Source organism: Lissotriton vulgaris, chromosome 5 (genome assembly GCF_964263255.1).
Source record: "Lissotriton vulgaris chromosome 5, aLisVul1.2, whole genome shotgun sequence".
NCBI classification, from domain to species: domain Eukaryota; kingdom Metazoa; phylum Chordata; class Amphibia; order Caudata; family Salamandridae; genus Lissotriton; species Lissotriton vulgaris.
Window position 1 is genome coordinate 1,214,392,189 of NC_141693.1, and position 14,894 is coordinate 1,214,407,082.

A 14,894-nucleotide genomic window follows, 5' to 3' on the forward strand; every position below is an offset into this window, starting at 1 on the left:
GTGGCAAATTTCATTGTTCAAGACATTATAATTTTTTGGTAGCAGGAAATACTTCCTTCAATCCTGTCATTGCCTGACAGGACCGTGGAAACAATTTCAATTACAGATAGTGTGGAAGACCACCTGGAGATGAAAAAAACATTCAATTTTTTCCATAAAATTCATGACAACCTTGGGCAATGTGAACTTTCTAATACTAATCCTAAAAAGCATGGCCGTACTTGGTAATGTAGAGCCAATGCTAACCATCCTTTGGGGGCTGACGCAACATTTCAGTACTAGGCGCTGTGACATGCTCCAGTTCTAACTGATGCCCTACCATATTGAATATAGTGCATCGTTAGCATAAGGATGGTACTATGCTCATGATGATACTATATGCCAGCATCGGTGAAGGAAGAATTTATTTCTGCTCACAGCACAAGACAGAAGCATTAAGATTATTGGTGCCCTGATTTTTCATCTGGCAAATTTGTAAGACATTGGGGCATTTTTCATGCTGGGTTCCTGTACACATTACCACACCGTAGAGTAATCCTTTTTGCATTAATAATTATTTTCCTAGGATTGTCGCAGAGCCTGGTAGTGTATAAATAACTAAAGATTTAAATGACATCCTCTAAGGTGAGGTCACAGAAGGGAATCTGGTGCGGAGGAGCTGTGTATGCAGTTCGCGTCACAACGTCCCCATTGCTCTTGAGGACATCTGAATGTTCTCATCACTTGACGGGCACCAGGAACATACCTTTATGCAATGCGTCTTGATATCCTGGTCTGAGATCCTCCAGGGCGCATCTGTTTTCATCTCCTCCACCCACTCGCTGCATCTCAGTCCATCGTTCAGCTGATAAGGGGCCACCATGTCTTCAAAGATCTTTAGGCTGCAGCAGAAGAATGAATGTTAAATAAAAGTACCAAGGAAGACACAGCCAAGGAATCGCCAGCATGATGCAATCAAACCAAGAGTGCGGCCTGAGGCCAAGTGAAAGCATGGAGATGCACTCAGTAACCTGTGTGATCAGCAGCTCCGCGCCTAACACAAGTCTGGAGAAGGACATACAGTAGTATGGGTGTATGAGGCATGTAGATTTGAAAGATAATCGAATGTTATGTTGCTTAAAAAGCAGTAGCCTTATTACTTAATTGTTGGAGATCCCAAGGTGTCCATGTGCCTCTCTAAACCAAGCTGCGCTGATACAACATACAACAAGAATTGTTTTTTTTTACTAAGCGCTACTGCAGTAGGTTCTGCCTTACATAGCACTTTCACCTAGAGGGTTTACAAACAGCGCTTGAACACCTTTGCTTTTAATGCCACATTATTATTACAATTTTCTTCGGAGAACAATGCCCCTCAGTAATAAATGCTGACTGAAATTAAACTTTACACCTAGGGCCAGATGTAGCAAAATCAGAAATACCGACTCTTAATTACCGAATTTTACCGATTCGGTAATTAAGAGTAGGTATTTCTAATGTAGGTACCAATTCGGTAAATTTTACCGAATCGGTAAGAATCGGTATTTACCGATTCGGTAAATACCGAATCGGTATTTGCTATTGAATCCTATGGGCCTTGAAGCACATCTGGAATGCCTACATGTCCACCCCATAGATTTACCGATTTTTATCGGTAAAATTCGGTAATTAAAAATCGGTAAATCTATTTCACCTACATCTGGCCCTTAGTTCGTTATTTTAATGTGATCAGTGTCAACTTCCATGTGTTAAGAAGCTTCTCTGATACCTAGTAGTGGGCAAATACCAGAATATAAGAAAATGCACATTTGTTCTCCAGACCAGATATGTATGTTTTAAGGTACTTCAGCTGGAGTTGGATTCCTGGAGAAACATCTTGTAGCACTTACTTTTTGTCCTGTGGTTTTAGGTCGATATCGGGGAGAACAATGACTTCTTGGAACCCTAGACGGAACTTGGATAGCAGAAGCTGCATCCTGCAAACAAACAGACAAGCATCAGGTTGTGTAGTACATTAGAGGCTGAAATAGTCAAAAAAGGAGATTTACATATTGTCACAGGACACAGATGCATAACGTCCAGGATGCGGTCCGTCAACACTACTCAGGGCAGGGTGAAACACTTCTTCGGTGAAGAAAGGCTCTCACATGGAAACCCTGCACATCCCTAAGATACTTGGGGCCCGATGTAGGTAATTCTAAATTACCACTTCTAAAATACCGAATCATACCGATTCGGTATTTAAGAAGTGGTAAATTAGAAGGGGGGAAATGTAGGTATTTCAGATTCTGTAAATACCGAATCGGTAAAGCCCATTGATTCCTATGGGCATTGCAGCCCATAGGAATCAATGGTCATTACCGAATCGGTATTTACCGATTCGGTAAATACCGATTTTTGAAAGGGTGCAGGGGGTGTCACTTTGACACCCTCTTGCACCCCAATTCCGGACTTGTGTGCCATGTGGCACACAGACATGCCCTAAGGGCATGTCTGTGTGTCACATTGCACAGGTGTGCATGCACAGGTGTGCATGCACAGATGTGCATGCACACCTGTATTCGGTATTTTACCACCCAATTGGATTGGGTGGTAAAATACCAATTCTTAAAGCCCTGTGGCACTCTGACATGTGCCAGCTACATCTGCATTTACAGAATCGGTATTTTACCGAGTCTGTATTTACCGATTCGGTAATTTTACCGAATTGGTAAATACAGAATCGGTAAAATACCGATTCTGTAAATGCATGCCCTACATCAGAAAACCTTCATACCGGTCGGAAACGGCCGAATTCGGCCGTTTCCGACCGGTATTAGGGCACCTACATCGGGCCCTGTGTCATTTTCTTCATTGATCAAGTAGATGTTCATAATGCTGCCTCACTACAAGTGGCAATGGAGTGCTTCACAGAGTAGAGTCTATGGATTCAAGGCAACAAGAGCCCACTTACTCTTTGCATTCTTCCTCCATCTTGTCCACATGTCCGCTAATGAAGACTCGCACCTTACATTTGCTCCACCTCTTTCTTCGTGTCAGCAGATAGGGTATCAGTAAGGTCAGTCCTACAGGAAGAAACAAGGAAGAATGGCACTCTTAGTTGAAGCCCAGTTAATGCAGGGACGATTTCTTGGCATGCACCCACCTCTCATATGAAAACTCTGATACGCATGTGTCCGGTTGTGAATTGAGTATTCATACAAAATGCTGCATAAATGATCCACAGAAGAGAAACATCATGCCCAGCTCAATCCCCCATGCCCTCCCCTCTTCATTCATGTGTCCCTAAACAATGCTTTTGATTGAAACTTTCCAAAAACAATAATGAAGGAGTTCAGGGTCCTTCGCCTTTTTGGTAGAAGTGTCTAAAGGTGATAGTCTTTTCTGTGTCATTGCCCATCATATCAAAACTCTGCTGTCGCTAGTTTCGTTGATGTCATAAACAAACCAAGCCCAGGCTTAGTTTGTGAAAAATAAGTGCAGGCGCCCAAATTGTTTAGAGGAGCCATCACCCACTTTGAATTTATATGTTTAGTCCCCATTGTCAAGATTGAAACGTATGGCCGTCAGATTAGGCAAAGGGTGAGGGCAAATGTTAACATGCTGACTTAGTTTGCCAGTCACAAGTAGTGTCTTGCAAAGAATAGCAATAAACATACGTTTTGGTTCATACATTAGGCTATATATGATTTCATAAAAACATGTATTTTCTTGAAAACACATGCTATACTGATACTGCGCACAGTGGTAGCCCTTAATATGCAGTAGCAGCGGTGAGAGTACACACATGCACACCCTCTTCCACAAAAGCACACACATCCATATCTACACTTATTCACACTCATACATTCGCAATATTGCACTCATACATCCACCATTCATAAGCACACACATATATGCACACCCATTCACAGAACGCATGCTGACCTACAAATTAATTCATACATGCACACACGTACCCAAACATGTTTAAAAAGTACTTATTGGGCTGCAACGGTGATGGCAGAGCCAATGGGTAGCAGGGGTGGAAGCAGAAAGCACTGGAATGAGCTAGACGACTTGCGGTGGCAAGTCTAAAATGGAAGATCTAGCCACATCCTCCCACAGGCTGACCTTGTCATGGGCCAATGAGACGACGACCTTCCCTACTTCCTCACAGAGACGGATGGGGTCATGGAGAGTTGCTGATCCCATACCACTCTGTGATGAGGCATCATGATAGACGGGTAGCCCTGTGCACTTCAGTTCTTAAACTAGTACTGCTCAGGCCTTGACATGATGAGGGTCTACCAGGCTGACCTTTGCTCAGCATGACAGATACACATCATGCTTTGGAAAAGGAAGGGCCCTTAATAACACGCCACTACTGCCTGTGAATGAGAGATGCCGGCTCTATTGCACATTTTGCTTTACCTATTGGTTGCTGAGGGTAGCTTACACTGCAGCCAGTGGTGAGGAATCTGTGGTGCACGGCAGCTTGAACCTCTGTAGCCCCTTACGTTTGTCTTGATAAGGCCTTAGCTGTACTAATCAGGTATGTTATGGATGCGTATTCTTTTCCTGCTCTGCTCCTAATGCATGCTAGAGAAGCTTGAACCGTTGCTGCTGTGCTGTACCTGCTCTACTTTAAGGGGCGCTGAAGTTACCCTTCCTGTGCTTACTTGTTCTTTTAGAGGGACATTGTGTACAGCTGCTTGCTGTGGGTTGCCTGTATCCTTTGTCTGTAACTTTTATGGGTGATCCCTGTGCTAACCCTATACTGAAAGAAGTAAACTGAACTTACACTGCTGTATTCCATGCTGCCTTTCTGTCTTAAGCCCTGCCTTTGTGCAGCAGCGTCTCCTCTGTAATGACGGAAGAAGATCGCCCCACTGCTCAAAGCCACCAGTTAAAAAATAAAATGATAAGAAAACAATTTTATTATCATTTTATTTTTTAAATGACTGGCTGAGCTATGCGTGTGTGGGGAGGGGAGGGGCTGGGCCATGGCAGGGATAAGGAGTGGTGGGCACTGGAAGTGCGCATGCCAGTTTTGCCGGCCGTCTTAAGTTGGCCAAACGGACAGGTGCACTTCACTTTCTCCTCTGCAGCTGGGTGGAGACACGGCACAGACTCCCTGTGCCTGAGAGAGCGTCAAACTAGCCCAATGAGGCCAATGCAGGCACTGCTCTCAGCATGAGAGCAGTATCTGGGTTGGATGGGGAGTCTGTCCCAGGGACTGCTGGGAGCAGCAAGAGAGCAGAGGAGCACCAAGGCGTGCGGTGGCCGGCAGCATAAGGTAAGTCTTTTTTTAAAAAAGTTTCTTATTAATCACCCCCTGTCATCTCATTCCCCTCCCCACCCCTACTGGCCCGCCACTGAATATTTGCAGCAGCTGTGAATGTCTTTGTGCACTGTGTGCCTGTTATGCTTCTGCATAAGACTTGTACCTCTGTGATCTATAAAGTATTCAACCATGCAGCCCTATCTGATTTGCACTCTGGCCTGATCACCATTATCTGCTGTTAGCCCATGACAAGTCCCTGCATATTGTTCAGATATGGAAGGCAACACTTCTTGTGTTAATCCTTTATGTTCTGTAGAACAGACCAGCTAGACATGCAACACTACTTGCAAGAATAATTCCTTGGTTCTGTAAATATCAGCATTAGAAGAAAAATAAGAAGTTTTACATATACCTTGGGTGTGTTAGCTATATTTTTGGTGTTTGGAGTATATAACTCTTTGCAATCTCCAAGTGGAGGGCGTATGTATTTAGATTTTTTTATTTTACTAATCAGGGACACATATTATCTTGCAGCCTCTTTGAAGCACAATCTGTCGCGTTTGAACTTGTGTCCATTCCAGGAAGCCCAGACTCTAGCACTGGTGATGTGTACTTACACCAGGCATGCATGCTTAGTTAGGACGGAAATTGCATGAGACACAAGAGCACATCCTGAGCTGTGAATACGGCTCTGGAGCTTTGCTTATTTGGCCTATTTCACTCATTCCTTGACAAAGTTACAATCAGCCGGGGCCTGAAGAATGACTATGCCCTTTAATGTCTACAGTACAAACAAAATGCCACCCTTTTTAGGTTGAGTCTGGGCAGAGCCTGGGCAGAGCATGTGCTTCCCTGCGAGGCATCCTGTATTCAGGTATGGATTTGAAGCTCTGACCATTTTCCACCCATCTTTTAAATTGGCTCTGACCTGTTACTGTCCTTTCTAAATTATTAGATCTCGGCCTGCATAGGCTGCGCTTGCGCAGTCTCGCTGGTGAGATTTTATGTTTTTAGAGTATGGGGCTTAAACCCGCCCTTCTTCTCCATTGGCTGACTTCCTAAACGGAGGCCAGCCATTGGAGAAGAGGGGTGTCTTTCCATTTACGCCCCGTCTTTTTCAGATTGAGGGGTGTGTTTTTTCGGTCCTTTCTCTCTGTGACGTCATTAGACCAAAACACGCCCCCCAGTCTGAAAATGACGGGGCTTGTTGATCTTACTTTGGGTTTGTTGTTAATCATTTTCTGTCTACCTCTTTCTTTTAGGGTGCTGATTGACATCTCGGCTCCCTTTCTTATTATGTTTGGAATGGAGTTGGTGCTGCTAAATAGTGGGCATTCTGCTAAATGTTTTCTTACTTCAAAGATATTCCTCTTGGCTTCTAACATTCGGTGACGACTGCTGGCCCCACAGAAATATGGCGGTCTCATAACATTAAGTACTACCCACGCTATTGTTTTATGAAGTTCTAGGATACTGATGGCCTGACTGTGCAGGCATAGCAATTGATTTTTCTGTGCTGTAGGGTTTACATAATTATCGTCGTTCAATATACGCTATACCTGCGTATGAGTTACCGCTCTACCGGTAAACAAATTATTATCACGATTGAGTTATCCCTCTGCTTTTTCACCATGGTTCTCACTCTTTGTAACTTTCTAGGGGATTTTGTGAGCATGCTGGGATGGTGTGGACCATAATCATGTGGGATTACCCATGTCGGGTCGGACAGGTTGATCACTCCAAAATGGCAACGGTGTTTCACACTGGTTTAAAATGTCTTTGTAGATTCATGGAGGACATTCCATCGGATTGGTGAGCATGCAGAAGCAAGTTGTTGGATTCACACAATTATCCTCTCAATATGCGGCATGTCTGCGTCGGAGTTACAGTTCTATTGTGCAATTGGGAACTTTAACGTGGAAGTTATCCTTCATTCTCTCACAATTGTTCTCACCATTTTAAACTGATTAGGCAATTTCATGTGTAAGTTTGGATGGTGTTGGCCATGCTTGCGAGGGGTTTCCCACCACGGGTGGGCCTGGTTGTTCAATCAAAGATGGTGACGATGTTTCTCACTTATTTAAAATAGGCTTTGTAGAGTTATGTTGGGCATGCTATCGGATTGGTTAGCAGGCGGAAGTAAGGGGCGGGGTTTCGTAGACTTAAACTAATGCCCATTGCATATAGGGGATTGACCGGTGGAAGACATGCGGCACGTTTCCAGGAATTGAGGTAATGATCTTCGGTGGGGTAGTTTTTTGTCTGGCCGAATTCCCGCTTCGTACTTGACTATCATTCTGAGTGTTCGCCAATATGGCTCGCAGTCTATGCTTGCTCCTGGGATGCCCCATTACGGGTCCGGCCGATAACACAATGTGTGGGACCGGGGGGTTTTATTGTGATGTCCCGTTCAGTTTACCCTGGAAGCACAACTATTGCTGAGTGGTGATGCTCTATTAAGTTTACCGACGGTCCCCCTCCCCACCCAAGCTGGTGGGTTAGCCTATGCGCCTGTTCCCCACTTTCTGTCCTCATGGGAGTGAGCAGAAGCTCTCTAACCCCCCCTCCTTCCTTGTGGGTGACTTTGTTTCCTTGCTCTCATATCCACATTTCCATTTACTTTCTGGTTGACTTGCCTTTCACAGACCCATCCACAGTCCATATGCTCCTATACGCGCTCTTCCTTGTGTACTGATGTGCAGTCTGGGGTGAGGTGACCTGCTACCTGATCCAGCCGAGCCGCGAGCGCACCATATATCACTACACGCAGAGCACACCATACCTCACCTCATGCAGAGCGCATCATACAGCACCTTATACGCAGGCAGATTATCAGTCAAATTGCTGCTCATCACCCCCAAACCTCACGCACCGAGTATCCACATGCCTCGCCAGAACAACCACAAATGTGGTGTGTCAGTTCTTGGATTGCCTTATTTTCCCCGGGGCAGCAGTGTAGCATTCCTCAGAGTAACTGTTGTATATTTAATGAGACAATCAATGCCTGCGCACATTTAATGTACCGGCTTCAAAATCCCTCAGCTGAACTGACACATATGTAAATAATTGGCATGATCTGCATGTGGTATAGTGGTCAGGACCAACATCTGGCAAGCACACGAGGGGACACCACCAACGCTCATCAGCGGAAATGTAAACATGAGCAAAAGCTGTGATGTTTGACAGGCCTGCAAATATTTAAGATGGACGAGGGCACACTCATAAGCAGAGGCAGAGCTGCCAGTTTTTGAATGGGCAGTATTAACATGTACTATGGTAGGCAGCATTAGCATAACTCAGAAGAAGTTCTAGACTTGTGGGGCTCTATCAAAACTCCTTGCTCGAATTGACTTGTTTATTAGGGGGCAATATCCGTGTAGACTGCCTAGTCCTGTTTTTATTTCGCGTTGTATGCTTGGTGTTGTATGTGTGTGTGTCTGGCTCTGTGTGTGTGTGTGTGTGTGGCTGTGTGTGGCTGTGTTTGTGGCTATGTGTGTGTGTGTGGCTCTGTGTGTGTGGCTCTGTGTGTGTGGCTCTGTGTGTGTGTGGCTCTGTGTGTGTGTGCATGTGTGTTTTTTAAACCTAAATAAAACGCAGGCGTTATTTGCAATGTCAATAGCTCAAACTCGCGTAAATACATGACCTATTGCAATGCAAATGCAAAAGGTCTCGCATTTGTGAGAGATTAAGCTTTGGGCATTGTAAATCACAATGCCATTTATTTATCTGTTTTCAAAACCAACACATAAATAAAAATGATGTCATTTGCAATGCCAATAGCTCGAACATTTGCAAAGGCGAGACCGTTGCATTGTAAATGCTTGTTTTTTTTTATTCATGACTAGGGTTACAATCCCTCCTTAGTACCCTCTTGTCTGCATTTGTAACCTCCCATAATGACTGGACTTTTTACTTTTGTTGTTACATGATCTGGTTCATATACAGTCTGTGATCACTATTTTATTTAATGATTTCCCCCTATTCCACCCATGATGTACTTTCCTACAAAGCAGCATGCCTCCCACTTTTATATTTTTTTTTAGTAATAACAGTCGGTCCGCTTTAACGATAGTGGTTGCGCGCCTGAAATGTTTTTTTTTTAGGGGGCGAAAGCGTCCCATACTGTGCTTTCACTTAAATGGTGGCTGTGCCCTGTTCTTTAGACACTGCTTATCGTATTCAGCTTAGAGCGAGCCATGTCTAAAGAAAAGGGTGTGGCCGCCATTAAAATGGCAGGAAGACATGGGGTGTTTTTACAACAAAAAAAACATTTATTTGTGAACTTCACAAACAAATGTTTTTATAATATGATGAGCAGAGTCTAAAGAATGGGGCGTGGCCACAATTAAAGTGGCCTAGCATTTGCGATAGTTTCAGTTTGAGCTATTGCCAATATAATTTTATGTGTTGGTTTTCAAAACACATAAATAAAAGGCGTTACAATGCTAATAGCTTAAACTCTTGCAAATGCTAGACCTATTGCATTGCAAATGCTTGTTTTATTTACCAGTGGTGCTGGTAAAATACTGTCTGCCAGTATAGCAAAGCTCAGCCAGACTGTTCTCATGCAAGGAATTTAAAAGTGCTCTGTTCCTGTAAATTAAGCAGTGGAGGTGCCTACCAGCAGCTAACAATACAAATTAAGTACTGAGCCCAGACTAATGTTAAAGCATGGATCATCATATCCAAAGTTCTTGCTTGTTGTTACTTTCATAGAATCTAAGGGGCAGATTTACAATAAGTGGCACATCCCTGCATATCAGCAGGGATGCGCCACTTATTGTGCGCCATGACTCCGCCACCATTGATGCGCTGCATTTACAATGTGGCGCACCAATGGGCAAAAAAGGCATAGATGCGTGACGCATCTGTGCCGTAAAAGTGGCGCATTGCTGGAGCTGCGTCGCAAGTGCAACGCAGCTCCAGCAAGGTTCTGGGGCGGTCCTATCTTGTTAATGCTGCGTCAATCCTTACGCCTGCTTCAAGCAGGCGCAGGGTTTTGACGCAGCATTGGCCCCAAAGTGACTGAGTGAAATCTTGTAGATTTCACTCAGCCACTTTTAGGAGGCGTTCCAGCGCCGGAACGCCGCCTCTGCACAGGAACGCCTCCTTCTGGCACAGGGCTTTACAACGTGACGCACCTCCTAGATGCATCACGTTGTAAGTATCCCGCACCATGGTGCTTCTTTTGCGCCGCCACTGCGTCACAAGAGTGACGCAACGCGGTGTAAAAGGGGTGCAAGGGGCTTATAAATCTACCCCTAAATGTGAGCTTAAGCAAGTCTCTGCTTCTACAAAAGCTTCCCTTCTGTATGAAGAAAAAAACTAAACTTTGTGAAGCAGCGTCACAAGAGCTCTACTTACTGGAATCTTTACATGATAGTATGTTAAATATGTCCAATTTCATTGAAAACCAAGGTTTTAATCATCAATTTTATCAAAACTTTATTGATAAATTTGCTGATGTGGTATTGTCTAAATCACAATCTTTGTTAAGAAACTCACTTTAGTAACCGACTAATGTAGCTCATTTTTCCTCTTCTGTGATCCTACCATCAAAGCAAAAGCCAAATCAGGCACAGGTCCTAAGGCAGGTCCAAGTGATGCAAGAGGCTCACTGTCACCCGCGATTCATTCATTGCTACATGATTTCACTTTTCAAATTTCACAGGGCTCAGTCTGGAATGCCATTTGTAAGCAGTTGATACTCAGAAGTATTTTCAGGGCTCTCCTTTTCTGTGTCTGCTTTTGTGATCTGGTTTGGTCCCTTGATGGTACTGAGGCCTTCACGAAGAGCTGTTAGTTGCAGATGAATGCAAACAAGACTAATATTCCAATATTCAATATTAAAACCACGACCCAGAGCCCACATGATGTTTGGCTTGATCAAACTTCCCCTCTTTCATTAAGCCAACCTCTGGGCAAGGAGAGGACCAACATTCAGATCTCCTTTTCAAAGCCAGCATTATCTTGCTGTCCCTATTACCAGCTCACTTCTCATTGCATGCTCTCAAACATTCAAGGAGATAATGCAGAAAGTCAAGGAGTAGTTGAAAAGAAACATGCATAGCTGACAAACTCATGAGACCGAATTTCTCTAGGTGGGCCTGCATTGGTCCTACTGCCGAAATGCAGGTTTTGTACTGTTCTTTGTCAACCAATTTAAGTGTGACAAAGCTTCCAAGTCATGATTATGATCTTCAGTTAGTTGTTTCTTGGGTGCTCAGGGGTATGTTTTGTTACTGTGATTTATAACTGAGTGAAAAAAGCACTCCATACAACAAACAGAGAGAATGGACTTAATGATTAAAGGCTGTCTTACCACCATCGTCAAAGAGCCAGTAGATGTCAATGGTTTTCTTGCCCTGTTTTGACTGGAAGACAGTGTTTGCCTGTTCCTCTGCAGCTTTCCGGGCCTCATCATCCAAAGATGCCTCTGAAATTAGAAGATATGCAAATTCCAGGCATGAAATAGAAAACCATTTAGGGCCTTTCTGGGGAGGAGGGCCACAGCGCTATAAAATATTCCTGAATGGACCAGATTATCACTTCTGCCCTCTAAAGTACACACTTCGATGAAGATTGCATGTTAAAGACTTGCGATTCATAAAAGTTGGGGAGAGAGTATGTAGATGACAGAAAAGAGGGTCAGCGAGAGAGGAACAAAGTCACACCTCCAAGACATTCAAATAGTACAAAAGAGACATAGTGCCCAATATAGTGACTCCTGCATTATCAAAAGATAGAGATGTTAAGCTAGAAAATTCAAGCGTGAGGCTACGAGGGAAAGTGCACATGTCCCTGTGTAGATGGTTATGACTGTATCAAGCTACTGAGGTATATAGTGACTGAGGAAGGAAAGAAGAGGGAACTGATGCAAATCAATCCCTGCTTGATCAATGAAACAAATCACGAGCATAGCTATAGTGACTCAATGAAGAGTATCATTATCAATGGCAGAGTACATTGAGCAGAACTCAGTGGTTGGCTGGAACGCCCAGTCGCTCGAGCTAACTGCTGTCAGAGGCCAACTAGAAGCGAGGTCTGAGGCCAGGTCTGCAGCCCGAACTTGCCGCACAGTGGATTATCTCTAAATCACAAGACAGGCGACAGAGCCAGGGATGCCATTGTCTCTATAGCCGTACCAAGGGGCGAAGCTTGGCCAGTAAGATTTAAGGGGGGGTGAGCTTCAGATTTTTCGACAGTCAAGATGACATATAATGTTTAAATACATTATGTAGCAAGAAGAGTGCATGAGAGCGGCATAAGCGGCATAAGCGGCAGAGGAAAGGAAGAGGAAGGCGGATTGGTAAGAGTACTAAGAGAGGCAACACTATATTATGTAAAATAACGAATATTTTTTAGAACTTTCAAAATAGAGAGGGGGAGAGAGTGTGTGTGCATTTTTCTCTGTGTGTATATAAAAACTCCTGCTGAAATCCGACAGACATCTCACCATACCCAACTGAAAGCACCGGTGCCCAACTATTTTTCGGAATATACATTTATTGTGGGGGGTGGAGGGGTGTAACACCCCAAATATCCCCCTGAAGATACACCCCTAGCCATACCTGTCTTAGCTGGATCCTTCTTCTCTTCCTCGTCAGAAGTCATGTCATCGTCTGAGTCTTCGAATGCTGAGTTCACTGGAAATAATGACAGAGGAGAAGAAAATAAGGCTTGTGAAAGCCAAGAGGCCAGCATGGCATCTGCAATTCTGAGGTTCAGGCATATGCCCTCATTATCACCGCTTTTATCGGCAGGAAACTTCCGCTAAAGCGGCGATAATGGGCTTGATAATATGCCCTTGTAAATTCCCATAGAAGCCCAGGTTAACACAGGAACCCGGCCTTCTATGGGAATTCACAAGGGCATATTATCAAGCCCATTATCGCTGCTTTAGAGGCAGTTTCCTGCCGATAAAAGCGGCGATAATGTATCGCCCTTTCTTGATAATATGGCCCATGGTATAATGGTGGCGAGGCCCGATGGATGGGAAAGGAGGCTGTCAGCACCCAGTATTCATTGATGGAGACTGTCTTCCAGTGTATGTGTTTACATGAGAGCATTCTAAACCTCACTGTGAACTCTTTGCACTGCAGCAGTCGAGAGAATCACGGGCCGCTGGCAGCACATTCCACAGACTCAAAAAAAGGTCTAGGGACGCACAACCCGTGTGAGGATGAATATGATGCTTTTTTGTTTTTTACAAGATGGGTCTTGTGGTTTGTTTTGAAGGTGTTAATGTAGGTGAAGACCCCAGAGGTAAAATATCTCACAGTATATGTTCACCTGAGAATGCATTATGCTACGCAGCAGTCACAGTACTTTAAATATTCATGCAACTCTTTGTATAAACCCTCAAATAAAACGATAAGCAATTTGATAATTATGTTTGCATGCCGCCAATTGGCTCAGGTGTGCGACTATGGGTTCCTTCGAGTCTGAAAGCGCTCGCTCAACATGCCTGTTTAATGCTACTCACCGTGAGACTGAACTACTCTGGACATGTCCAAGCCGTCCTTCACCTTCAGCAGACACACGCCGTAATTAAAGTCAAAGGCATCGCTGCAAAAGAAAACAGACACTTGAGGGGCATGACGTCACAACGGCCTGGCCTCCCCAGGTTGCCTTCCGCCATCATTAAAGTTGCTTTCCTCCATGCTGATATAGTCTCAGGGTTGGCCAAGACTGCCTTTCCGTTCACACACCTGGGCAGGGTCCTGTGTGTGAGCCCCAGCTCCTATTTGTACAGCAATCATGCTGCTGATTGGCAAACAATGGGCGTTGTTGCATGGGTTGGGGACTGCAAGGCCGTAGGAGCAGATGCATCGCAGACCAAGTCACCTTGCGGGGTTCGACATGACCAGGAATGCCAGGCCAATTGTAAGCAGGCCGTGAAGGCCTCGCTGCACCCTGCAGGGCTACAAACATTTAATATCTGTGCTCATTATAGCAGCGTGAGGTGGCTCCAGTGTATGGCTGGCACGCAGGGAGAGCGCGTGGATGTCTCAGCTTGGAATGTTCCATTAGCTTCCTGGGAGAGTTGTAAGGAATATCTTGGAACGTAGAGGGGTCAGATGAGGATGTTTCTGCTTAGAGTGGGAGCAGAGGAATGCAGTGACAGAACTCGTGAAAAAAGGTCTGAGAATTCCGCAAGCACCTGCTGTTGGAGTGCGGGAAGACGGGGACAGGACTACCATGGCCTAGGAATGCACACTTACTGTATGATTCTGACGTATTCTTCCATGCTCTGCGGGGTGTCCTGCTGCCAGTTCCTCTTGTAGCCCATGATGAGGGTGTTGGGCTTCAGCCGTCCCAGTCCTGACACCTACGGAGAGCAGATAGCATGGGTATCACAGCATCCTGTGCATCTGCCTGTATCTTACTGCCTGCTCCTTCATGTGCGCCTTGGGGTGTTCTTTGGACTCACTTAGCATAACTAATATTGCTGTGTGTTAATTAGAGGGCTTAGGTAGAATGATGCAGAAATGTGTGCATCCTTCTGCATGATTCTTATGCAATAAAAGCATTTCTAATATAACTACATATGCATCTGCTGGAAAACTACAACAACAGTAATGATGATAATGATCAGTGATTAATTTGTAATAGGGTGATTGCCGGTGCCCAATGTTCTGCTCAGAAA

The 14,894-nt window shown here is 44.6% G+C and overlaps 1 protein-coding gene across 1 annotated transcript in view; it reads right to left on the reverse strand.

Moving 5' to 3' along the window:
• Nucleotides 1-14,894, reverse strand: part of LOC147712314 (solute carrier family 12 member 3-like) — a 47,378-nt gene that overhangs the window by 1,473 nt on the left and 31,011 nt on the right. Inside the window, exons 19-25 of the mRNA XM_086920311.1 lie at nt 14,470-14,576; nt 13,731-13,813; nt 12,817-12,891; nt 11,568-11,681; nt 2,933-3,044; nt 1,869-1,955; nt 746-881 (exon numbers count right to left, since the gene is read on the reverse strand). Coding sequence (XP_086776437.1) covers nt 746-881; nt 1,869-1,955; nt 2,933-3,044; nt 11,568-11,681; nt 12,817-12,891; nt 13,731-13,813; nt 14,470-14,576 — 714 coding nt within the window. The remainder of the gene's footprint in view (nt 1-745; nt 882-1,868; nt 1,956-2,932; nt 3,045-11,567; nt 11,682-12,816; nt 12,892-13,730; nt 13,814-14,469; nt 14,577-14,894) is intronic.